A 27,789-nucleotide genomic window follows, 5' to 3' on the forward strand; every position below is an offset into this window, starting at 1 on the left:
ATGTCAGAGTGAAACAAAAATAACCATAATTTTAAAAATCAGATTAGTCTTCCTGTTTGTTCTTACAAACCGTTAGTATACTCTTTTAAAACTTGCTCCCTGAGAGATCACAGACTATGTCAAGTAAAGAAATTAAGAGTGAGCTTGAAGTTGATCTTATTTAAAAAAATAATAAAATCTGTATTAGCCTTTATCGCTTTTTAAATAATTATAACCCTAAATATTAAAAAGTCAACAGGATAAAACGAACTTACAAGGAATACAGTTTTGAGACTACTTAAGGGGTAATTGGAAAAAATAGAGCAAATACTTAGGGTGTTAATTTAGTGTATATATAAATTGATATTATAGTTAAGGATTTAACTGATGGTGCCGAAATTCAACTGTAGTATTATTTTAAGGGGAAAGACTTTGTTTTAGTATGTATCACCCAGCTTATTTAGTAAAGTAGATTATCAACTACTGATTTATTGCTTTTAATATGATGAAACACCAGATTTGACAGCTAAATTAGCAGTGATACAAGTACATTTTTATCTTTAATCGTTTCTGTAGAGTAGGGCATGTACATATCCATATAAAAAGAGACTATAGCCGATGCCTCCTAGAATCAACCAGTTCTTGTAAACATTGCGTTTGTGCAGATTTTCATACTTTGATTCCAAAATTGAGAACAATAAGATTAAAGGCAAATTTAGTAGCAAAAAAAAAAGTCCAGTTTGACTTCTTGCAACATATGGTACCACTCCTCTTCAGAAAAAAATAAAACCTAGCAGCACATTAAAAAAAAAATTTACAAAACGTTTCAGTACTCTTTTTTTTCCCCTCCCATCAAAAACCGAACAAAAATAAAGTGCAGCACCCATAAAAGTGTCAAGAAAATAGCCAAGTTCTTCCTTTCTTGTAACAAAATAGCACTTGGCTTCAGCAGTCTTAACCAAATTATACAGTGTCCATCATTTTGGGTTCATCGTCTTCTTTATGTACCACTGAGTTTAAACTGCAAAGAGCTGTATTGATAGAATACTGAAGATAATCTGGGTTCTGGAAAAAAAAAAGTACAGGGAAGAAAGGATGATAACCAGTTTTATGCCAGCATGTGCAACTACATATTCAGTTTCACATTCTCTATTGCTCTGCAGTATAGCAGAATAGCAAAGAAGATGGACTTTAAAATCGGACTTGGGTTGAAACCCAGGAAGATACAGAAAAGAGAAAAATAGACTATTACCACTTAATCCGAAGAGATGTGATTAAGACAGAATGATGTATGTGAAAAATACAAATGTAATAAACACTAGCTTTTTGCTCCTTTTAACAAAATTATATGATTTTAATTATTGAATCATACAAAGCTACATCTTCCATGTGATTATATGTATATAGCTATTGAAAATTTAAAATATAAACATTGCTTTAAGCCAGAAATGCATTTTGAAAATTATCTAATTCCAACAGTAAATACTAAAAATGCAAAACACCTGAATAAGGAAAAAAATCTATTTACTGAGTAAAAATTACAGCCATCTTCAGAGTTTATTTTGGTTTCTCAAAGGTAAAAACCAACTCAAGTGAGAAACTGTTAATCTTTTGAAAGGTATTCAGACCCATATTTAAAAAATTGAGAAAAAACAGTTTAATTTAGATTTTGTTTATTTTTAATACCAAAGAAGAACTCATAAATGTTTCATTTGTCCATTTCTGAAACCAGGAACAGAAAACCTTATTCAATAAAAGCAAAAAATCTACAACAACAAAACAACAAAACAAAACAAAACAAAACATTATCTGTTAAAGCACCATGAATAGGGACATAAGCCCTTAAGACCCGGGACTTCTTCCCCAAGAATTCAATTTGTCTACTGAATAGTTCTGAATATGTGCTACTACCTACTTAGAGTTTTACTACTGTATCACCTAGTTTCATTTATTTTATTAAACACCAATGAGAAAAATAGTCCAAACTGGGCATAGATATCTTAAACCTCCCCATCCCATAGGGACACAATGTTTTTAAAAGATCCTCTAAAGTACAATGTTTTGTGATTCTTCTTTTATTGTAAAAGTAAAAAAGCTAGCCAGAAGTTGGATTATTCCCAATCAGGTCTTTAAGAAGGAAGTGGCACAAATAACTGACTGAGGTCTGGGACACTAAAATAACATGGACCTTAGCTCTAATCCTGCCTTTACCACTTAGTATAACACAATCCTCAAAGAGAAAATAATGTATCACAATTTAATAGAATTAAAAGCTAGTCTATAGGATAAACTAAGGTAATTATTACTTATGTCTCTATCCAAGAAGCCTTGGTTTAGTTCTCTCAAAACAAAGGATTATGGTACTTGGCTTATTTCACAAGATTGTTGTCAACTAAAGAAAGATATTAAAAGCTACAGTGTTACCCAAATTTAAGTTTTGTAAAAAATTATTAATGCTCTCATCACATTATCCCATTCTCCAAAGAAACAGAGTGCTAAGACCTTTTCTGACAATCCAGGCCCAATTCCAAATGCCTTCAAAACAAAAGTCTCCATTAAGACTAAGCTCCAGTTTTCCATGACAGAATTTAGAGTATTAGAGTTGGCTTAGGAGATTCTCCAGAACTCATCTAATCCATCTTCCTAAGAACTGTAAGATGTCATTATGAAGAGACTTAAAAAAACAAAAAGCAATCAATATTACTTAACCATATCTATACTTAAACTTCACTGATCACACCATATTCTCATCTAGTAACACTCTCAACACATTTCTTGTCCCAGTGACCAGTTCTTCCCAAGAGCACATGACTGACTGTCCCGTCCTATATTTTTGTATATGATTCAACAAAAGTCTATGGTATTGGTTCACGAGCAGTGAAGTAGGATAGCAACAAAAGATTATTAAAAAGAATATCAGCTCCATCATTTATTGTATTGACGTCAGACAAATTACTTAACAACCTCTATGAGCTTTAATTTATTCATCCATAGTATGAATGAAAATGAATCACTGTATTTGAGAAGATTAAATGATACAACATGCCATAGTGTTTTGCAATCTACAAACTGATATAATAAAAATGGGCTATTATTGTTATGGTAAGCTTTTCTTCCAAATCTGCTCTCAGTTGACAACGTAGTATGTCAGGTTGCCGCTCATCCACCTGAAATCTTATCCATCCCTTCTTGCTCAGCAGGACTAGGCTAGTATGCTCTTCTCCCAAAATGAGGAATTGGTCTGTTAGCCCAGACGAATTAAGTCTAAACAACCTTGGTAATATCAGCAACTCAAAAGTGTCAACAGGCCCTCCGCCAAAATGACTGCAAGGAATCCCTAGCAGATCTCAGTTGCTATCTGATACACAGAACAAGAACTTACTTCTCTCAAACCAGAAGTAACTTTCTAATATAACATCTTATGATATTTTAATGTGTGTATCTTTCCCTCTTATGTTTAGAATCAATGACATCCTTCAAAAGTTTCCTTTTTCCTTTGTATTGATTATGTGACATCTTAATTTTGGGAGGTTTATATATTGGACTTGACAGTGACTGTCGTAAAATTCCCTTCGAAAGACTAGTTCCCTGTGGGCTATTTCTCAAGGAACTTAAGAGAAAATCTCCATTGTATTTAAACAGCATTAAGAGGTAAGGTATAGGACAAATCAAGGGAGAATATTACATGTCTACCTGTGGGGTAGCATGACTAATTATTTAAAAATCAGACCTTGATTATTTCCATCCATGAGAATATTATTTTTTGCTGAGCTGAATATGATCAGTTGCTTCCCGTAAGTTGTCCCTTTGGCCTACACTGCCCTGCAACACAAATAACTAAAATGGTGAAATTAGAGACATAAAGACAAGATACTGAAAATCTCAATTCCTACTTTATGAGATTTAAAAATAAACATAGGGCTCTCCTCACACTGTCTTCTAAATGAGACTTCCCTTTTCACTGTGTAGGCGACAGACGTAAACTTTAGGCTGAAGCTGGTCTTAAAATCTTGGGGTCTTGAAATGAGAGATGACTGGGCTCAATTAAAATGCTACTAAAATCAAAATGCGCAACAACTTTCTAATGATAATTTAAAATAATAATCCTAAATTGTATCAGGCAGACCAGTGCTCTAACTTCCTCTTCTTTTTGACATAAATTCTTTCATATTAGTGACATGGTTTTAGCTTGATCTAACCTAACAGTAGACTTTGAAGAGGCTCAAACAGTTGGCCAATATTACTAGAAAGAGCAGCTCAGCATAAGCTACATTAATGTGGACTAAAAAAGTGACATTTGGTAGGCAACACCAACAATTAACAAAGATAACACTAAATACACTCATGCGACAGATCACCTTGATTGCCACTTGGACGTATGCTTTGAAACTAATTCACCTTAATAAATTCTTAAATAGTATAGTTCTACTCAGAATGTGCGGTTCCTCAGAGCCATCTTGAGGAGTTTATGATTGAGATGATCAGTAAGTAACACTGCCCTTAAGAATGCTTAGGTACAACTCATCTCGTCTATATTTAAAGGAGTGGACTTTGGTGTCTCTCTAAATACCTACGAGATGAAAGCGATTTAGTGCCAAAACATGGTAAGAAATGAAACTCAGAGTTATCCTCTGAGGCAAGAATATTAAAATGGCTACACATACATTAGATATAAGAAGAAAGAAGTCCAAAGGAACAAAAATTATGTGAACTAATACATTTATAAAATAAATATTCACTTTTCCAACTTACTTGTGGTAACGATCCTAATAAACCTATAGATCCAACACCAGAATGGGGAACATGATTCTGAACTGTCATAGGTTGAAAACTTGGTGATTGAGAATAAAGTCTGACTCTTGATTTGAAAGCTTCAAGTTCATTTTTGAATGCTTCAAAATAACCTTCTTCCTCTGCCTAGAAAACACAAAATGCAAAGACTGTGTTTTTGAAGAATTTCAGACCGCACAGTAAATTCTAAAAAGCATATATCAGGTCTAAAGTGGAGAAAGTAAAGATGAGGTGAATAGTTTGAATGCAGAATTCATGAAGATCCCTGTTAGATTTGTGAAAACTTCGTGTTTTATAGGAATAGTAATGACTGGTTTGTTCCATTTCCCTCTGCTTCAGCAAAATAAACAAACTAATAAGAAACAAACGAAAGAAGAAAGGAAGGAAGGAAGGAAGGAAGGAAGGAAGGAAGGAAGGAAGGAAGGAAGGAAGGAAGGAAGGAAAGAAAAAGAAACCCTCTATAAACACACACAAAAATATAACAAAAGAAAAGTAGGCTTTTTCTGTATTTCTCTTGATTTATTTGGATTCTTGACAGGATCCAAAATAGTCCTCACATTCTTCTCTTCTCATTGCCAACCCAAAGCCAAAGGATAGTCTTAAAAACTTATAATTCTCCACTAATTAATGAGGGACCCTATCATTACCTGTTTCCAGTAATTCCCTGATCCTGTACTCCCTATCTGTAAAAGCCAATGAAACCAAATAAGACTCAACATTCAACTTCATTATTGAAATACCTTAGTGTTTTAGTTTAACAAGTACCTTCTTTTCAACATAATGAAAAGAAAAATGTACGATGAGTTATGTTGAGGGAGGGGAACTCCCTCTAACGATATATAAGCAAAATTCCTGATACAAAACACCCTATTGGCAGTAGCCTTCATTTACAAATGTTTCCTTTGCAGATAAAGGAGGACACAGTGTATATCCTACACTAATAGAACACAGGCTTTAAGTTCAAGTGGTCGAAGAGTCTGTCAAAGTCTCATTCCTTAGTATCACGGGGCCCATTTGTCTGCAATGCTATTTGTTCTTTTAATGTAGTTTAGTTTGTGTAATCAGATTAAAATTTGTGGATTAGTTATTAGCATCAGTAACTATACAAATAATGCAGACAACATTCTATGCTGCCATTCTGTCTTTTTCTGAATTTAGAATCATTTCCTTAATTAAAGCATTTCACTTTGGTGAATATATGGTACTTGTATGGACATATGGAATGTTAGCCTTCATAACCAAAAGTAACCCTTCTGAAATGGTTATGCGACAAACTATTAAAGGAATCAAGTGGCACCACTGCTGATCTTACTGCACGCCTAAGGCCCAGGGATTTAGATCTAGAGAGATTTGACTGATTTCTGTTTTATTAAGTACCCATGGGTCACTTGCTTGCTTAATTTCTCTATGCTAATTTCCTCACTTGTAAAGTAGAAATAATAATCCTTATAAAATGTTATGAGGATTTAATAAGTTAATCCATGTAAAGTGCTTAGAACAGTACCTGGCAAAAAGCAAGCACCCATAAAAGTTATTCTGTAATTAAAAAAAAAATTATGAACACAATGTTAAGATCTAAAGACCTCAGTGCCTTTCAGTTCAATTTTGTCAAAGTAACTTTCAAAGAATGTATATAGTTTATGTTCCATTATCCTATTAAGCACTAGCTCAATAATATTCATTAATGTAAAGTGAAAAAGAAAGTATGATTTTTTTTTTATGCTTATGTGTTAAATGAAAATTTAGAATAGCCATCAGAAGCCTAACTAACATAACAACTCAATCATTTATTCATTAAGACTAGTGTTTTGGGAAAATTTCCTATTTAGGTTACACTTTAGAAGGGTTTAGAGCAGGAGTGTTCAAACTTTTTTCAACGGTTTTCACCAAGGGCCATAAGCGGTAAAATACACAAACAGCCGGGCCACTCACTCGAGGTGAAGTACGTGTTGCCTCACCTGGTTTATTTAAGTAAACTAAATATATTTTTGGAATTTGCTGTGGGCCAATTAACAATGGATCGCGGGCCGCAGTTGGCCCGCGGGCCGCAGTTTGGACACCCCTGGTTTAGAGCATTTAAGGTAGAACTACTATAACACTGATACGTATTTTTTTTAATTTAAATATATAATGTTTTACTCTAGTTATAAAAGGAAATATGTTTATTATAGTATACGAAAAAGTGGGTATCATTTATAATTCCACCACCTAAATATAAGTTAAACTTTCGGTATATTTCCTTTTCACTTCTGTGCATACTAAAATGTATCATATATGCAAGAACATGTACAATATATAGTTTATTCACTAGTACCTTAGAAACCAGATCCTGAGAGCATTCCCTCTCTGAGGTTACAATTATGACTTTTGTCTTAATTACTCCTTTGCCTCTTTAGTTTTACTGCTTATATATGTATCCCTCAATATATTTAGTTCTGCTTGTTTTTGAATTTTATAAAAGACACAAAATATTTTTTAAATATACTGGATATACTGGTACTGGATATATCATTCTGTAACTTGTTTTATTCACTCTCGTTTTTTCAATCTATGCTGATGCTGGTTAGTATTTTACCAAATGAATATACCTCAGTTTATTCATTCTGCTGTTAACAGACATTTGGGTTCTTCCCGGGCTTTTGCTGTTTTGAACAATTCTACTATGAAAATTATGGTATCCAGTGCACATCTATAAGAGTTTCTCTACAGCAACAGTTCTCAAACTTTATAGTCTCAGGACTCCTTCACCCTCTTGAAAATTACTGAGGAACCTAAAGAGCTTCTGTTTATGTGGGCTACATCTGTTAATATTTATTGTGTTACAAATTAAAACTGAGAAAATTTTAAAATATTAAATAAAACATAACAATAACAAACTCATTATATGTTAACATTTATATTTTTATTTAAAAAAACTGTATTTCCAAAACAAAAAGAATTAGAGAGAAGTCTAACTTAATGGAAGATAGCTGGATTCACACATGTGATTTTCTACCAATTTCTAATGCACTCTCATGAGAGAATAAGCGTGAAAATGGCAAATAGCATCTTAGTATAGATATTATGAACAGTTTTGACTCAGGGCCTTGTGAAAGGGTCTTGCAGACCCTCAAGTGTCCCTGGATCACATATTGAGAAATCTATTCTCTAGGATATATACCTAGAATTTTTGGGTGCTGGCACTTATTCGACTTTGCAAGGAAATTTTCCAAAGTGGTTGTAACAATTTATACTCCCACAGGCAATGAGTGTGAGTTCTTATCGCTCTACTTCTTGTACAACTTTCAAATTATTACTAATTGAGTGTGTGTGAAATGGTAGTTAATCTTTCTAGACATACTTATTTTTCTTTAACATGGCCAACAGCATCCTGTATATATATATACATATATCACTTCTTTTGACTATAGCAAAGCATTATCTCAGATTACTAAAAATTCTTCAAAATGTAATTGTAATGGTTGCATAATATTCTATGTAATACAGGGTTTTATCTGTTTTGTTTTGTTTTAAGCATTCCTCATTGAACTTTTTAGGTTGCTTCCTATTTTTTCATTACAAAAGTCTGATTTCTCACTAAGCTGTGAGTTCTATACATGGAAAATACTGCATCTGTTTCATTCAACACTGTATCCACAGCATCTTTTTGTGTGTGTGTCACCAGTAATCTTCAAAATAAAGGTTATTTGAAAATAAATAACATTATTATTTTCAAATGTTTTACCTACTAGTTTTTTTTTTTTAATTTAATTTTCCAGTTACGGTTGACATACAATATTATATTAGTTATCCTGAGCATCTTAAATAGCTGTGTGTTTGCATTAGTAGGTACTCAGTATTTATTGAATGAATACATGATGGAACACTCTAATTTTCCTGAATACATACATTTATTTGAATAGGTCTCAATTTCACATACATGCTAAAGTACAGCTTCTTATATAGCTCCCTTATGTCTAAATTAGCATGAAATCAGTGGTATGATTTTTCTTCCTAGTATAAAATCTACAGAATTGAGCCTTTGGCATCCTGGTTGAATGGCTTCCTTTGATGTGTATGGAGCAAAGAAGTTTCAGCTAAGGCCTAACTTCCCCGTTTAACAATACCAAACAGCTACTTACTTTGGCTTTCTGGAAAAATAAACGAAAACATCCTCTTGGATCCACATTACAGTTTTTGGCCATTTCCATAATAAACTGCATTACAACAGCTTGATGTGCTATTTGTTCCATTAAAGCCCCTTTCTAAAAATAAACAGATTAAAATGATAAGAAATACCTCTGGAAATATGTTTAATATTGTGATTACTATTTGGATTTTGAAAACATGATTTTCTAATAGGTTAAAAAGAACAAGGTTTAGAGTACATGGGAACAAGAGGTGGGGGGAGCAGGGAAAGCATATTAGAAAAAAATTTCCATATGCTAACTGAAATGACTAAAAAAATATTCTCACAGTAAATTCAAGTAGATCTGAAAACAAAAAAAAACACTTGTAGTTCTATTTAATGACCTTCCTGCTTTCATTTAAAGTAATGTAAAAAACAAAACAACCAAAAAAACCAAACCAGAATTCTGCTAAGGTTCCCAGAAGTTCAAGGGTTCACACAATACCTGTTCAGCTTCCAGATGAAAACACCATAAAATAAGATATTTAGCAGTTTCTTCACATACAAGGTATGGATGGTCAGACAAAAATCTCTGACTATCATCCCATCGACTCAACATACCTGTATAAAAAGAATTAAACCATGAATATCAAATACTTTCTCCTTATAAGTGAAGAAATGATATTTTGAAATGATTCTCTTAAAGACAATTCATATTACCACAGCAACATGTTATGGTAAAAGAGCAAGTGAAAAGGGATAAAACTCTTTTAAAGCAATACCCAATATATTGGAAATAGCTTCCAAAATTCAGTTTTATTTCAGATAATTAGTCAGGATGAAGTAGAGTGAATGGTTTAAAGCCAAAACTCCTGCATCCAGAGAATGCCCAAAGTCTTGGGCAAACTGAGATGGCTGGTCATCTTAGTGAATACAGATGATTTTAAGAGGCTCAATATTATTTATTCATAGAATACAATTTGTTCTATTAGAAAGATGCAAAAAAATAACAAAACCTCAATAAACTGCTCTTACAAACAAAGATTTAGTAGAAGAGTCAGAAAAACTATTTTCTAATTTATTTAAAAACTTCTAAGATGATATGGTCAAATGTTGCAGCATGGGAAACCAATCCAGTCAGTATTATAAAAGCAAATATACTTTAACCATTTTAATCACGTTAACCATGTAGTCATGATGATTATGTACGCAGAAAACAAAATCTTTTCAAAATTAGTTAAGCATATTTGCAAATGGCTGTTACCTTGCTTCAAAATACCAAATTAATCCAAATACTACTTAAGGTATGTCTTCATCTTTATCCAAATTAGTAAGAAATTTAGTCAGAAAGTTGATACCACCCAAGTAATCATGGAGGCAGCAAAGTGTCGAGCTTTTAGTTAATTTTGTCCAGTCAGCTTTACGCTTGAATAAATTAAATATAACTCTGCCAGCTTTAGGCTCTTTAGACTCATCCTAGAAGTCTAGATGATACTGAATTATCATGGCAATTTTATAAGGCTGTCTCAATAGTCTGGCAGTAAATCTTTCCTCTAGACACAAAAGGAACTTCTATGTATTTAAGTTCCACATCAGAACACAGGAAAGAAGAATTCTTAGGACAAATGTCTTAGTGAGAAATACACATTTAGCAACACACGAGAATCAACTGAAAAACAAAGATTATTTTTTTCCTCATTTAAAAAGAAAAAACGGGAAAAAAGCATTTCAGCATTTTCTCATGGAATTTTACAAGCTTTATAAATTTCCCCAACACTTTGGATACAGTGATTAGGTCATTTTAAACTGAGAAGCAGAATGATTATGGAAGTTACTTAAAACTTCTCAAACTATACTTAAAGAGTCTAATAACTTCTGGGGGGGTCACATGTAAAGGCATAATCCTATTTTTTATACCTCAAGCCATAAAATAAATCCTGTAAAGCAGTTTTGCCTTAGCTTTGTTACACTTCTGAAGAGGTGGTTATTTTCAACTCTATCCACAGAGAGCATTGTTTCTCCTGTTTACTTCTCCATGGTAGCCTTATGACTCACTGAGGAACGAAAATCCTATCCATTTTGGTTTCTAATACGAGTTAGTGACACTTGTAGAGGTCATGAGGAAGGGTGTCATTAAATGTTAAAGTTTTTAAACTATCTATTTAATAACCAAGATAAAATTAACACTTGAGGTTAACCATAGCTTTTCTTTATCTGAGATATACTTGTTACGACTTGATTTAAAAAATGTATACCAAATTATTATGAAATTGAGAAGTTAGGTTACAGGTAGTCCATACAGACCTTTGTGGGAAGAATGTGAAATTTTATGAACAAAATATATCAAGAGAATCAATGACTTAGTGCAACAGAATGCAACAAATTACTGTTATTTTGGAATTTGTAAACAAACTTACAAACAAATGGAGAGTAACACAATCTAGCAAGATGACTAAGAAAACACACTCTAAGGCTAACCTGCCCAGGTTCAAATACTGGCCTTACTTACCACTTACTATACCTTGGGCAAGTTCCTTTATACCTCTATGCTCCACATCATAGAGTAAAATAGGGCTTATATGTAAAATAGGGCTAAAAACTGTATCTAACAGGATTGTGAGGATTAAATGAGTTAATACATATTTATAGCACTTAAAGCAGTGTCTGGCAGAGAGTAAACACTTGATAAACATTAGGTAATATTAATGCAATATGAACAATTCATCATTCATTCATTCTAAGCTAATCCTTTGGTTAAGGATAATCTAGTCATTTAAACTATCGAACCAATTTCTCTGAATGCTTGAAAAACCTTACTTTGACAAATTAAAATATTTTAATTATATGCTTTCACCTTTAAATTTTCCTGGTGAACATCTAAATCCACCCATCAGCTCTCAACATTCCACCTGATTCCTAACATGGTCCCCAAATGCACAATCTTGTTGATTTCCTTTTCTTCTTTGCAAGATAGATTTTAATCCTTTAAATTATATTAATCATCTTAGTTACTTGATGTGCTAAAAATCTCCTAACTAGGTTGTGAATTTCTTCCTGAAAGATGTATGACTTCTTTTTGTATATTTCTTGAACCCCAGATCTCCTGTATTCGCAATCACCTACCACCAGATGACAATTTCTACCTACATGCCCCTACATAGACTCATCTTATTTGAAACTAAACCCATTTTTCTTTCCCTGCCATCTATAGTGCTTCCTAGGCTCCATGTCACCCAATCAAGAATTCTAGAAATTCCTGTCATTTCCATTCCGCCCACATCAAACTGATCACTAAGTCCTGTGGTTATACTGTTATAGTCTATTAATATGGTGAATCATATTAATGAATTTTCTAATGTTAAGCCATCCTTGAAATCTTAGTATAAACACTTTAAAAATATTTTTTCAGATTATAAAAATAAAGTATATTCATTGTGAAGAATTTGAAAAATCCAGAAAATAAAAATCATCTACAATTCTACAAGAAACAATGTTAACATTTTGATGTATTTCCTTCTGGGTTTATTTTTTAATGACTTTTAAAGAAACAAAATTAGAATCATACCATACATATTAATTTTCTACTCATTTCACTTCACACTCTATTCAAAAATACTTTATATTAAATGTTTTTCAAAAATAGGATATTAATGTGTTTGAAAAGCAATATATAAGTGATTACATTGAAGAGACTGAATATCTATCTACCTTCAGTATAACTGAAAAAGATCCTATCATCGTACTTATGCAAATGTTTATAGTGTTTGATAAAACTTCCAGTGACACCATCCTACAGATTTTAAAAAGTGCTCTATTACAGCTAACCCTTGCTGGAATTGGACTGATGATGTGCCACGAAAAACTGTTAGATCATCAAAAAGCAGCTCTGATGATCATAAAGACAGTGATGTCAAAGTTGCATATGATTTTGAATAAAACTATTTTGTGAAATATAAAAGAAAACAGATTGTGTTTCTAAATTGGTATTTTATATTTATAAAATGTGGATTAACTAAATAAATTAAATACAAATGTAGGGAATAAAATGCTTCATAATACTCTGTGATATAGTTGTACCATCTATCATCAGATGGCAACTTTCATCTAATTATAAAGGTAAAAGCAACGTAAAATAGTCAACAAATACCACAGGGAAAGTTAGGAAGAACTTGGAAGAATTAAGTACACCCTAGAGAAGCACTGGTCTGAAGCGTCTGCAGCCTCTCACAGCCTCCCATGTACCAGGCTCACGTCTTCCAAGAGTCTGGAATGCAGTTCAAGTTTGGAAAGTCTCTAGCTGGAAGCTTGAATTACAGCTGCTATTCCAGATGTGTTTCCTTCAAAGGAGTATATCAATGTAGTCCTTACTCTGGCAAATGCTTTTTTTCCTTTACCACAATAAGCATACAACACCAGAAACATCTGCATCCACCCAACAAGGACAGCGTTAAACTTTCACTGTCTCAACTCAGGTCTCTATCAACTCTGTGCCATAATTTAGGCCACAGGGACTTTGATTATCTCATCATCCCACATGACTGTAAGTTGATCTACTTTACACTGATGGAACTTGGTGAGCAAAAAGTAGCAGGTATCCCAGATGTCTTGGTAAGATATAAACATGCCAGAAGTGGGAAATAAAAGACAGGAAATTTCTGAGAGCCTACAACCTTAGTAACATTTCTGGGGATCCAATGGGCTGCAGCAAGTAGGCTATTTCCTCCTAAGTAAAAGTCGATGTGCATTTCCACTAAGAAATGGGCACAATGTGCATGTGGGAGTGGCTATCAGGTCTGGTTGGCTTTGACGACAGTAAGGCTCTGGTTAATCAGTGTTATAGGAGGAGGAACTGGAAGCCCACACATGCAATAGCAAAACAATTGCTTATTAATCATTTGTGATTGTCATGTCAGCCTTTTTCCTCAGCCGTCTCGCTGCTTGCACAATATTTGATAAACTAGGGTCATGGTGGCAGACTTGAGATGATGCCTGGGATTTCCCCATCTATATTCCAGGACAGTCACTGAACACTAATTTGCCAGGAGCAGAAACCAGTGCTGAAACCTCAATATAGCATCGTATGCTGGAGAGACCTGCCGGCCATCAACTAACAGGGTGATTATTTTGGTATCGTTTCACCTTTGAGGGGCCAGTCGTTCCTCACTTGAACAAGCCCGTTTTAGATCTGGAATTGCCTTCTTTCCTTGCCATGCTTCTACCAGTAATACATCTGTGGTCTTACTGAGTTATTCCCTATACCACATTATTTCTTGACCCAGAAACTCATTTTACAGCAAAAGAAATGAAGACAATGGGCTCCTGAAATTCACTGGACTTATGCACATCACTACCCAGAAACAGCAGGTTTTACAGAATGGTAAAATGTTTTATTGAAGACACATACGTTATAGTGCTAGGGGGGTTACTATAGCTTGTGAGGTTAGGATATTTTCCCACACAAAATTGCTTCTGACCATGTTTACAGCAAAAGTGAGGGAACTGTTTCACACCCACTAGGTTTCCCATGGCTCCAAAGCAACTAGCCTATAGTATGCCAGCTGGATGACAACACCGTGAGGGATGCTAGTCTACCAGATGCAGTTATGTTGTGAAAGAGTAATGAGTATATGGTACTCTTTTCCCATAGCAGAACACACAGGCCTAGGAAGTAAGAACTATAGGTGAGAGTGGCAACTTACATTATCACAACTAAGACTCATGTACAAAAATTTTGCTTTTCATGCTTATGACTCAGGGCTCTACTCATGTAAGATTTGAAGGTCTATCAAAGGGAAGACTGTTTCTCTTTTATTTTTCTATTATAAATAATACCAGAATTATAATAGTATGTACCAGGGTAAATTTTATTTCTTCAGATACTATTTTTTAAATAGAACACATAGCTTATTTTCTTTTTAAAAAATAAAAAGTATGAGAAAAATGAATATTTTATGAATAAACTGCATAACAAAAGGGGAAAAATCTAAAGTAGCATCCATTGTCTTGATGTAAATGAAGGATGAATGAAATTCTAAAGGCTTTGTGGAGGAAATATCAATAGGAAAAAGATCTCAAAATGTCATTTAAAAAGCCTAACATATTACAAACAAAAACTATGTTTACTAAATTAACATATTACTTGGGATCAAGAAAATATGCCTTGAACCTTAACTCCTAACACTTCCCATTGCATTTTCACTCCAGCAGGATCACCCTGCTTATAAATCTTAGAACACAGCATGCTGTTTTCCAACTCTGCCTTTGCACGTGCTGTTGTTTTGCCTCCTCATCCACATGGAAAACTCCTATGTGTTCCTCACAATCTAGTCCAGATGTTACCTCCTCTGGGAAGCCTTCACTTACATCAATCACTATCTCACCACTTTTCCCCTATAACCTAATTTTCAGTCTTTTGTATACATACTCCTATTACTGTATTTATCTGAATAACCGTTCAAGGATCTGCATGAATTGTATAGCATCATATCCAAAATCTGGGGGAAAAAATGAATGCAAATCCTACAACCATATAACCACATATACCAAAACAAGGAAGCAAAGGGGGAAAGAGAAAAAAGCAAAGACTAGACAAGAAATAGAAAGAGGCTATGGAGTAAATAAAGACCGTGTCTTAGAGGGTAGTATTATATAATAATAAATTACATACATTTGCTTCTCTTCACAATTTGGCTTACTCTGTCAATCCATTTTTTTATGACCTCCCCACCAAGTCTAAAACAAGAGCTATAGAACTGTGCCAGAAGTCGTTATACAACTAGAGTTTGTCACTTATCTTCTTTTTGGTCCCCATTTTATAAATCCACTTTTTGTACACATATTTATGATATCGAACGTTACAAAAGAAGGAAACTCAAAATAGTAGACTTACCAAAATGTCTGATTTTTTGCTCATATTTTTGCATAAATGATTCTGATTTATTTTCATCTTCTGTCTCTTTTCTTTTATCTTGATTAATAAAACTCTAAGAAAAAAATTGAAGTTAAAATTAGATTTTATACTCTAAATGACTCTTCTTTCTCAGAGACTGAATGTCTAGCAATCCTTCCTATAGACACTATAAAAAGGTGGTATAGTATTATACTGATATTATATCGTTAAATTTATCAGTTAAACTCTATTAAACAATTAACATTTACTTGTACTGGAGTTTCATTATTTTTGTATAAAAATGATAGATATGTGGAAAATTATAGAATTATTTTAGAAATTATACAGAAAAACAAATGAATTAACTTTTTTATTAAACTAAATTTCCCTATCAAAGGTAGGTATAGAAAGATCCTTTACATGCATAATTTATGTTTTTCATTATTCATTTCCATTAAATATTTGCAACTTTAGCCTAATCTTTGGAGTTCTTGCTGGAAATAAACTCAGAAATTCAAAGCACATAGAGAATACAGTACAGTTACTATAAATTCTCCGATAAGACATAAACCTAAAATAGACCTTGGTTGTAGACTTTTTTCTTAGGAAAGGCCAAACAGTTTGATTCTGAAATCCAGTACAAAGTTCTATTAAGGAAGCATTTATTTTCAATTAAATAAGTCATAAAACAGACCACGATGAAGTTTGTATTTGGCCAGAAAAACTAGCAGAACAGTTTCTCAGAACATTCTGTGATCATATTTAAACCTTGAGATCATCACTGCCAAAAATGAAAATTGCAAACCAGCTCTCTGCCCATTTATAACCAGGAAGCACATCAAAGTTTATATATTGCAAAATAAAAGCATTTTTTCCTTTATACATTCTGCTATCTAGACCAGCACTGTCCAGTAGAAATATAATCCAAGTCATAAATGTGTTTTAACATTTTCTATTAGCCACAATAAAAAGCAAAAAGAAACAGATAAATTAATAACATATGTATTTAACCCAACATATCCAACATATTATCATTCGACATGTAAGCAATATAAACAATTATTAATGAAATATTTTACTTTTTTGTTTGGGTACTAAGTCTTCGGAATCTGGTGTGTGTTTTACACTTACAGCACATCTCAATTCGGACTAGCCACATTTCAAGCTCAATGGCACATGTGGCTAGTGGCTACCAAGTTGGACAGCGCAGATCTAGACCAGTCCTCTCAAGTCTCAAGCTCCCAGACAAAAGCAATGTACGATTTTGAGCAAATGACTGGAACATAAAGATAGTCCTAATTAATTTGTGGTATAAATGTAGGCCTTGTTAGAACCTAAGTTTAAAAAAAAACAATTAAAAGCAGAGACAAATGAAAATATATTCTTTGTGACCACTATGTTAAGAGACATTAACTTATAAAACAAAGAAACACTGTTTCGATCATTCCCTCTGAAAGAAAAAAAAATTATTTTGAATAGTTTTTGTGTATAAATACAAACCAGAAATAAAATGACAACTTACGATACACACCTTTGAACAACATATACTGACATAGTGAATCATTCAGACAAAGAATGATCCTGTTGTGAGGGAGGAAAAATTTATAAACTGGTACAAGCACAGAAAAATAATCTAGAAAAATATGACTCACTGTAACAGTGGTTATCTCTGGGAAACAGAACTGATAGTGAAGGAAGCCTTCCAATTCTATTTTGCATACTTATATATTTTTTTCTTTTTCACAATAAGCATATCGTACTGTTACAATTTTTCTTGATTAAAGAATAAAGTACTAATAGGGCTCACGGTGTTATACATTTACCTACATGTATTACTTACTGTAGCAGAACTAGAGCTGGACTGGGGAAAGAAGTTAAGAGTGTAGTGCTTAAGAGGGTAGGTTGAGAATGGAAGCCAGAACAGAAACAAGCAGCTGTAGACTGAGAAGCCCAGAGAATAATGATGGTTAAAGAGAAAGTGAATGTGGACTTCGACTAGAATGAGTCGTCTATCCCTGAAGTTTGAGAGTTAAGTTTAGTACAAATTGAAAGAAGTCCTATTTTACACATTAGTTGAAAATGACTGAATTTCATTGCGCATATTTACTTCAGATATAAAAGTCAAAGAATAAGGCCTGTATAATCCAGTGAGAAACAGAAAACTGCTCTTAATAAACTCGGCGTAAATACTGTACTAGTCCTTTCACTAGTAAAGCTTATAATACTAAACCCACACTACTACTTGACGTTTCCTAACTACATACTGGTAAATAACAACAAAAGACTTTATTTAGTAAATCCAGTAACTACACATTAGTGTTACAAAACTGATCGCAAGCTGACAGCACAGCAACATCGGAAAGTGCTCATAACGTCTGAGCTTTACCATGTGCCACGCCCCACGCTTCGTTATTATTTTGTCTTCATACCCACCCCATATAGTTGATAACACTGAGGCTTAGAGATGTGAAGTGACTGGCCCAGCATTGTGACAAAGCTGAGATTTGAGGCAGTCCGATTTCAGAGCCCACACTTACATTCAGTGTGCTATGCTGCAGCCATATATTTGTATTAAGGACTACACACATTAAACACTATTGGGGATATAGGTTTCTGCAATAAGCGCTTTTAATAAACCATCCAAAATGAATACTGTTTACAGGTTCTGTTGCTTTGCTGTCAAATATGCACAACTGGTTTGTATAAACACTTTAGTTTATTCTTCTTTCATTGTGGTGCAATAAAAGGTCATACCTTATTAAAAACATCCTTGCTAATGGCATCCACATTCCACAGACACATTCTCTCTCTTTGTACTAGAGCCTCTTCCTTCTGCCGCCATTCTTCCTCCCGTTGCCTCAGTTCTGATACTGCTGTTTGTGCTTTGGCATGTTCCTGATCCAAGGACTCAGAGTTATGCAGTGCTAAGCTACCAAGTTTCTGTTGAGCTTCAGCGAGATTCCATTTGCACGCCACAGAGCTCTTGACAAACTCTTTCTGCTTTTGGCAAGCCATTTCAATCCCAGGGCTATACATCTGGATGAAAAATAGTATTTGCAAGAAATGAAGAAGGCAACAGGTATGTTTATTCAGCACAGTTCTATTTTCTTTTAGACACGGATTTCTATACAATGTTTTTGGCATAGTATCCTGCCTTCTGTATATGTAGTTACATTTTTATATTGTAGGCCTTGTTTCATTAACTGGACTGTAAGCGACTTTGTTACTCTGTGCCCCTCCCCCAACAACAGCATCAAAAAGCCTGGCAACAGCAGTGTCCTGCATATAGTTTGTGTTCAACAAACATTCCATTTATAGTCTTCATAACCCTGACATAGCAGAATAAGAACAAAAGCTTAACTCTAGTTCATCGCCTTATCTCGCAACATGCTGAAATCCAGACCTTTAGAGTTTTGTTCACGGCAAGTTCTTCACGGCAAAGAACCTTTTATTTAAAAGTAATCATTTCTTGGTTTCTATTTTCTTTCTGTATCATCCCAATCCTTGGTGATCTAAGAAGTTCTTTTGGCAATTTCTATTTATAACTGACTATATCAAATAGATACCTTTTAACTTAATCCTAGCCAAAATAGGTGAAGTTACTTTTTTTTAAAAGCCAAGTGGTCCACCGTGGTGATTCTGTTCCACTCAGAAGCAACAGTAATTAGTTTAACATCTACTGAACCACTAAATGTAAGGCACTGTGATGGGTGCCTTATATCCCCAGCTCTATAAAACAAAAGCTGAAGGCACATTCTTTGTGATTTCTTAGCCAAAATGTAGATCAATTTCAAACTAAGTCTTCAGAATAATTTTACCCCAGTCTGTTCCCTTATCTGCATCACTATTCAAACTTTTAGAATTTCATACCTTAATTACATAAATAAGCCTTTCTCATCTCAAGCCATTCTCCACTCTGCTAGACTTGATCTCTCCAAAAAACAAATCTGGTAATTTTACTCATTCTTAGACTCTTGGGATAAAGTGCAAACTCTGTGACATGGCATTGTCCCTCATGATCTCACGCCCTATTATCTCTCTGGACTCAGTTCTAGTTTCTCTTCCACTTGTTTGCTTATTCTCTCCATCCACCCCTCAATGTGGAACTCCTCCCCAGCCCCCCTCCCCCCGCCACATTAAACTCCTATCTTCCTTCTAGATTCTGTCATCACATCCTTAAATTTTCCCTTATCCCTTCCCTCTTCACCCAAGTTATGCATACTTCTATAGTGGTGTTGTCACTCAACGCTCAGCTTCTTTGGGGCTAGAATTCAATAAATCTTAGATGAATAAATGCCTCTCTACTTCATGGAACAGACTAGTGGTGGTCAAGAACTCTGCGCCAAGCTGCATGCAAGGCCCATCCATACTTCTCATCTAAGTCTTCTGCAGGGAAACTTAGATTTCTACTGGGGCAAACGTGGCCATTGTTGTTACTCAGATGTTTTAGTTACTCATTTAGCAGGTTTGGAGCCCAAGCACCACATGGCCCTAACTAACCAAGTAAAGTATTTATTGTTTTTTGCTAACTTAGAATCCAGAAAAAGTGTAGACTAGCTATGCTTAAGGGGCCAGGAAAAGGAGAAAAATGAAGCTATAAAATTTATATTGTAAGAAAAGACAAAGATATACTAAGAAAGGAGATATGGACAAATGGATCTTGCATTTTCGAATCATGTGGGAGCAAATTCTCAAATCATTTCTCAAATCAAACACAGAAATCTTATCTCCAAATTCTAAAAATGATTTGTTTAAATTCTTCTCCACAGACAACATTTGGCCACTTGAACAAACTATCCAACATGTATTGAGATGATTAAATAAAGTCATATTTTATCTGTGAATATATTGAGGTTTCAAAGGGGTATTAAACATCAATTTAATGAACATAAATTTGAAAAAGGAATTGTTAGCATTAAGATCTACTAATGTAACTTTACATTAAAAAACACACACAAAAAAAAACCCTTTCAAACTGACCTCTAAATTCCATACTGCCTTTACATTAATTGGATCTCAGATCTATACATCACATATGACGTTAAGATGTCTAGAGTCCACATATTTGGTAAAATTAAACCAAAGCTGTTTTTATAAAGATTATAAAATGTTTATGAATTGAATTAAACATTTGATTATTTCCAAATATTTCAATCCAAAACTTAAGTCCTAAAGCCAGTAAGACAAATAAGGTTATAAACATATGAATGGATTTAGGATTAGAAATCACAAGTTTTAACATCATTCAAAAGTAGTTTCAGCCAAATAAGGGTTTACGTTACATCACAGGATGGACAGTGCAGTACGTTGGAAAAAACACTGTACTAGGAGCCAAAACTAGGGATCTAATTTCAACTTTGCCACTCACTAGCTGTATGGTCTCAGGGAAATCACTTTTAATGAAGGAGATAAGCCTCTTCACTTCTAAAATTCCTTTCAGCTAAATAAGCTTGTAATTCCAAGTGTACAAGTAAAACTTAATACAGGTATTTTTAAAATTGAGTTTCTTAGGCTATTTTTGTAATTCAACCACAATGCACTGAAATTCTTCTATCCTCTCCATATGCCTTCAAAATAACAATGGCAGCTGCTGTTCGTTCTCTCTGTAACACATTCATTATGTGGTTATATAACATATTTTGTATATAAAGATGACACTAGTGATCCATTATTAGTGGGTGACTACTGACATATCAACTCTCACTCTGTCCTCCTAAAAAATGTCTTGCACTTTCCCAGTGACTGGCTGGCCAAAGTACAGTCTGTGGTTATGAAACAGCATTTTCTGTGTGAAGCCAACCCCCATGAGTTGGGCATTCAATCGATGACCCTACACTTACTGGCAAATGATTTAAATCGCTCATTTTCATTAACAGCTAGCAAGATGAGTTTAGAGAAAAACTGTATTCATTCAGTTAAGCTCTTAGGAACCCCATTTTGCATGAAACCTTGAAAGCAGACACTCAGAATCCGTTTCATTTAACATATTGGTGTTTAGTCTGTGATCCTGAAATATACTTCCAAACACACTCAGGTTAGGAGAATAACCAAGACAAGGTGAAAATAACCAGGACATAAGCAATCCCTAAGATAGGATCCAAAAAATCCTTAAATGATGTATCACATGTAGATAAGTTTCAGAGGAATGAATGCTGGTGTGAAAACCATGAGTAGCATCAGGAATCTTAGGAAGAAGTCTGAGGGAAAAGGCAAACGTGTGGGTAGATGTTTTTACTGGAGAATGAAGTGAAGCAAAACTAAAACAACCGTTAGGGGTAAAATGGTCACACGAATAGGAGGATTTACGCCAGCATCAAAAGCGAGGTTTAAAGAATTTACTTAGATGTCAAAAGTCAGTGTAATTGGATGAGAAATCTTTTTAAGTCAGGAGCTCGGTGAATGTTGAAATACAACCATTCACTGCTCCTATCAACTATGCACAAGTATTAGAGTCTTCAACAGAATAAAACGCTCGGATAAAAGCACGCACAAGAGGACAAAGGGTCAATGTTAATAACATGAGCCGCCCCCAATCTGTCAGGATGGGGGTGGGGAAACGTCTTCCAAGGGTGAGATGGAATTGGCCACGGTGAAAAGGTGTGCGAGGAGGTGGAGGTTGGAAATACATGGCCAGCCTCTCTTCGAAGTCCTTTGAAGATGCTACAATAGCGGTAGGATGGCATCAGGCCCCCGATCCCCACGGCTGAAGTGGAGGCTCAGAACAGGGCACAGAAGAGGGTCGCAGAGACCGGACTCTAGGGGCCTGGCAACGGCATTTCTCCTTCCCCTAGCAGAAAGCGGGCCCCCTCTCACCTGGGCGCCGCCGCCCGGCAGTTGTGGGCAGCGGGGAGAACTGGGGGACACGTCCAAGTCATTCTCTTCCTCTGCCTCACCCTCTGTCCGAGGGAGGTTCCAAGGTCCTGGCGGCGGCCATGGCTGCTCCATGTCCGGCTGCCCCAGGCTCTATAACCCCCACTGCCAACAGACTTGGCGTCAGTGAATCCAGCTGCGCGGAGCCAGCCGCCCCAGCGGGCCGGGGCCGTTACCCAGAATTCCTCTGCTGGCCGCGACGCCGACGCACGCTCCACACTAGCCTGGGCCGCGCCACCGGCGGACGGCGGAAAAAGACGGACTCCACTCAGGACGTCACTTCCGGCTTGGAGGGCGGGGGCTTGTGAGGTGTGTCCCGGGGCCTCCCTGTAGCGGGTGCGTTTGGAAGTCTTTTAAAACTCCGTTCTCTGAAGGCTTTCAACGCTGCCGACTTACCCTAACGGCACTACGGGTCGTGTAGTATTGAATACTTGTTGTCTAGTGTTCCCTACGCTGTAAATAGTAGTGGTGGTGCTCAGACCAAGTGTCCACTTGTTTAAAAACTGCAACTCATTGCTGTGCATTGATACTGTAAGCCAGTATTTCTGAAGCGGGGTTGGGAGGGAAGAAGGGAGAATTTTGAAAAGCAAAGCCAACTTCCCTGTCATTTCGAGTTACAAGCAACAAGAACACTACAGAACTTGGCTAAGAGGAGGACGCCAAAGATGAAGAATTGGGCCAAGCACCAATTTAAAAAATTAAGACGAGTACCAATAGCGAACGTACAGGGAGGGCTTCATATAGTTCTACATATCTCGTTTAATCCGAAATATTTGTTCTCTGTCCCCCTTTGTAGAAGAAGAAATAGACCCAACATGCCAAGGTCACACATACTAAGGGGAAGAACTATGATTAGCCAAGGGAATCTGACTTCAAATCGTGCGCGTTTAACAATCAGGTATTGCTGTCTTCAAAGAGTCCTAAAAACAAGACGCCATTTTTTCAGTCTTATTTGGCAGACTTTTGAAGTTATTCAGTACTGAGTGTTGACAAGATGTGAGGAAATGGATTGGCAGACTTTTGAAGTTATTCAATACTGAGTGTTGACAAAATGTGAGGAAATGCGGTTGGAGACAATGTCGTTTGTGTAACTTTTTGGGAGGGGCACTTTGAGTATCAGAGAATTAGGTGCTTTGATTCAGCAGTTTCACTACCAGGAAATTATGCAGCAGTTATTTTTGCACCATTATGCAATGATTTATCAACAAAGATGTTTACTGCAGCATTTTTTTGTGGCAAAAAACCAACAAAAAAAATGAAACTAATTGCCCGTCAATAGAGAAACTTAAATGAATTATGGTTTATTAATACAGTGGGATGTTAATCAGTCTTTAAAAAGAGTAAAATAGATATAAATGTGCTGATACAGAAATATCTCCAAAATGTGTTGAGTTAAAAAAAAAGTTGCAAAATTAATTTTGTGTGTGTGCATATTTATGGAGAAAGAGAATGATCCAATTTGTGTAAAAACGTGCGCGCGCGTGTGTGTGTATACACGTATATGCACATGTATATGGAAACCTCCTGGGGAGTAGACAAGAAATGTTAATGATTACCCCTGGTGGGTAAGGCTATGAGGAAAGGTTCTGAGCATCTTTACTTTCCATTCGTACCTTTCCTGTATTATGCTGTTTGAATATTTTCCAATGCATGTATGTTATACCTTAATAATTAATTACAAATAAAAGTTGAAAAGCACGGTGCCTAAACCTTTTGAGCTTATGAGTGAAAGCCACAGAAGAAAATAGGACAGCAGCTAAAGCACAAAGGAGAGGAGGCAAAACCAGTTTTATTCACTAGTAGCTTTCATTTAAAGTGACGTCTATTACATTATATTAAAGTGACGTCTATTACAAGTTACTTTAAATTACTTTAAAATATTTCTCAGAAATTTCCAGTGATGTTACCGTATATATCATCGGCCAGAACAGGCTTAGGTAATTATGATTCATTCCCTGGATCTAGATGCATTGCCATCCAAGCAAAACTGGGGTTCCATTAGCAAGGAAGAAGACCTTATTGTGATATTAGGTACTCAAATCACATCGTCTGCTATAATTGTTTAAGTTCTTGTGATACCTAGTGCCAGCCTAACTCTTGGGTGTCATCTCAACCTCCTCTACTGCCTTCCCAGGTCTCTCTTAGTATGCTCATTAGCCTCCTTTCAGTTCCTCAAACATACCAATTTCTTTCCTGACCCATGGCCCTTTACATTCGTTGCTCCCTTTGTCTGGCTCTCTTTTCTCTTAGTTCTTTTAAAAGTCGTGCTAGTGGTCATGCTTTTCTTTTTAGATCTTAGATCAAATGTTATACCATTAGAGAGGCTGACCTGCCCATTGGGTCTAGATTAGGTTCTTATTCCTTCTCCAACCTGTAACCTATCTCACCCCCTGGATATTTCCTTCCTAGCATTTGCCATACTATTATTATTTATGTTCACTTATTTATTGTATTTCTTCCTGCACTAGAATGTAAGGTCTACAAGAGCATAGATTGTTTCTTGTTCACCCTTGTATACCTCCATTGTCCAGAACGGTACCTTGCACATAGTAGGTACTCAATAAATACATGCCGAATAGATAAATAGGGAACTAATGCATGGAAACAAGGATAAAAGGAAAGGTGTAGGATTAAATACAGACAGAAAAAGGTAAAACCAGGATGGAAATGGGTATATTTTGGTATGAGAAGAAAGGGTGGATATTAATAATATCAGAAGTAGCCTCATCTTAGCTATTGCTGACTTTAGCTATTTCTAAATCCTGTGCCCAGGCACAGTGGACACTTTTTACAAGCCTTGGAACTAAATCATACTATTTTCTACTTTCTTATATTGCATAAATATAATTCCTTGGAAATTGCTTTGGGTCATAATTGGCCTAGTACTCCCATGGACATAGAACTAACCAGCTGAAACTTAAAAGAGCAAATTAGTTTTTCCTGAATAGAAATTACCTTAAAATGGAAATATATGGACTATATAGTCCAGAATGCCCAAGGGCAGCCCTTTTGGAAGGGTTTGTGTGGTATTGCTAAGTAAGTATGGAGCCTGCAAATCTCAGTGAGTCAAAGCAGAAGCCAAAGAGTAACATATGACTTTGACACGTGAACTCAAATAAAGTTTGTGAAATACATTCCGTGTGTGGGCCCAGATCCCAAATGACTTAAAGATTGTTAAAAGCTGTTCAGTAGCAATTTAATTCCTTCCTTGGAAGCATTCCTGCTACTTGGAGAAAATTCTCGAGAAGTATATATACTTAAAGAAACACTACTCAAATTGCCAGCTCCTATTTGGACATTCATGCAGAGAGACCACTATTCTTGTAATACAGTGCTTCTTTTTTCCTTAAGTGGGTTTCCCAATGAATTACTTGTCAAGTATTATGTACCATAATAATTTTCTTACGTCATCTGCATTTCAGATGAATAGATCCACCATATTTTGCTCTTTAAATGTATGTAAGACTTCTATTGAAGGGAATTTCGTAGTGATGCCACCAGCAATCCTCTTGATGGGTTATTATAGGACAGAAGGAGGTCCCCATAAAGATATGATTACTCTTATGACTTAAGTATGTGTTAAAAATTTTTAAGTTGTTATTATGAATATTTTTAAATACACAAACGCATAGAATTATGGTAAACCCCATATATCTGTCACTCAGATCAATTATCATGATTTTGCTACATTTGCTTTATCCATTCCTTTTATTCATTTTCTGGAGTATTTGAAAACAAAATTTTAGATATTAGATCATTTCTACTACATACCTTAATGTGTATTTCTAAACAATATTGTTATTTGCCTTACATAAACACAAGGATATGGTCATACCTATCAAAATTACTTGCTTGGTATTATCTAATATTCAAACCATAATCAAATTTTCCTCGGAGTCTCAAATATTCTAGTTAAGTTGGTTTCTTTGAATCAGGGTTCCAACAAAGTCCACATATTAGATTTGGTGGCCGGGTCTCTTAAGTATCTTTTCATCTAGAGTGTTTCCCCTTCACCCTTCCTTTGCTTTTCAATGTCATTGACTTGTTGCAGACTAATTGGGTCAGTTGTCCTATAGAATGTCCTATGTTCTAGATATGTCTGTTTGCTTCTTTGTGGTGTCACTAATACGTTTTTCTATCCTCCATATTTCCTTTAAGTGAAGTTAGCCCTATAGCAACACTGCTCAACAGAAGTTTCTGTGATGATGGAAGTATTCTACTTGCACTACCCAATACAGTAGCTACTAGCCACATGTGGCTATTGGGCACTTTCAATGTGACTAGTGTGAGTGAGGAACTGAATTTTAAATTTTATTTAGTTTTAGTTAATTTATATTTATATCTTATGTATAATAGTGAGATTTCACCTTGTCAGAGAGAGTGGCCATAGGTGGGATATGTAAATCAGTGTACCTGTGCTAATGGGCACATGCAGTGGGTGACAACTTAGGTAATGGGTATAGAGTGAGGAAAGGCAAGGACCAAGAAACATTGCTTAGACAGGTAGAAGAGGATGAATAGAGACAGAGAAAGAATGGCTAAAGAATTGGAGGGAAACCAGAAGAGGGCTGTGCTCTAGGTGCCAAACAAGGAGAGTCCAGTTATATCCAGGAGAGTTCAGTTAGGCAAGGAGAGTCCAGTTAAGGCTAGGGAGAGCACAGGATTTGACATTGTGTCTCTAGGATGTCTGTGTTGCAGGGGCAGTGATATGGCAAGGTACACCTGGATTCAAGTGTGGCTGCTTCCCTTCAGCTGTGTGGCCGTGGGCGAAAGGCTTTGTGGCCTCAGATTCTGCATCTGTAAAATAGGGATAAGAGCATCTGCTTCAAAGAGAGGTTATTGTGGGCATGAAATGAATTAGCATATGCAATATGCCTAGCACTTCGCAGCTTCTTAATATAAGTCAATTCTTCCCTTCCATTATGTCTCTGATCTTATTTTTTTAGTCTGTTTTGGTTGTCACTCTCCTTGATATCTTACCCTTGGTGTTGGTGAGTTACTTGTGAAGGTCAACACGGGTCCTTTCCCCATATATCACTGTACGGGTCTGGGTGCCAGCAAGCTGTTGTGAGCTGACACATTAGTGCTCTGGATACAGTAGGGAGCCAAGCACCCACTTGTGTACCTCTTGGTACACAAGGATTGTGTAAGG

At 35.5% G+C, this 27,789-nt stretch overlaps 1 protein-coding gene across 1 annotated transcript; it reads right to left on the reverse strand.

The window, feature by feature from the left end:
• Positions 1-451: 451 nt before the first annotated feature.
• Positions 452-22,894, reverse strand: CDC37L1 (cell division cycle 37 like 1, HSP90 cochaperone). Its single transcript, XM_033122159.1, has 7 exons — positions 22,581-22,894; positions 18,522-18,803; positions 15,768-15,861; positions 9,384-9,499; positions 8,892-9,014; positions 4,732-4,896; positions 452-1,044 (listed from the first exon to the last, which is right to left on the reverse strand). Exons 1-7 carry the CDS (start codon positions 22,710-22,712, stop codon positions 943-945), a joined length of 1,014 nt encoding a protein of 337 aa, XP_032978050.1. The 5' UTR covers positions 22,713-22,894; the 3' UTR covers positions 452-942.
• Between the last annotated feature and the right edge of the window lie 4,895 nt (positions 22,895-27,789).

The sequence above is a fragment of the Rhinolophus ferrumequinum genome, chromosome 12 (assembly GCF_004115265.2).
Source record: "Rhinolophus ferrumequinum isolate MPI-CBG mRhiFer1 chromosome 12, mRhiFer1_v1.p, whole genome shotgun sequence".
Lineage (NCBI taxonomy): Eukaryota > Metazoa > Chordata > Mammalia > Chiroptera > Rhinolophidae > Rhinolophus > Rhinolophus ferrumequinum.

Excerpts from the sequence above, each read along its gene's own strand:
- CDC37L1 (XM_033122159.1), bottom strand. The coding sequence starts at position 22,712 with ATGGAGCAGCCATGGCCGCCGCCAGGACCTTGGAACCTCCCTCGGACA. Across the intron at positions 9,015-9,383 it reads TTCATCTGGAAGCTGAACAG|AAAGGGGCTTTAATGGAACA; the intron begins GTATTGTGTGAA and ends GTTTATTTTTAG. Across the intron at positions 1,045-4,731 it reads TATTAGGATCGTTACCACAA|AACCCAGATTATCTTCAGTA; the intron begins GTAAGTTGGAAA and ends TTTTTTTTCCAG.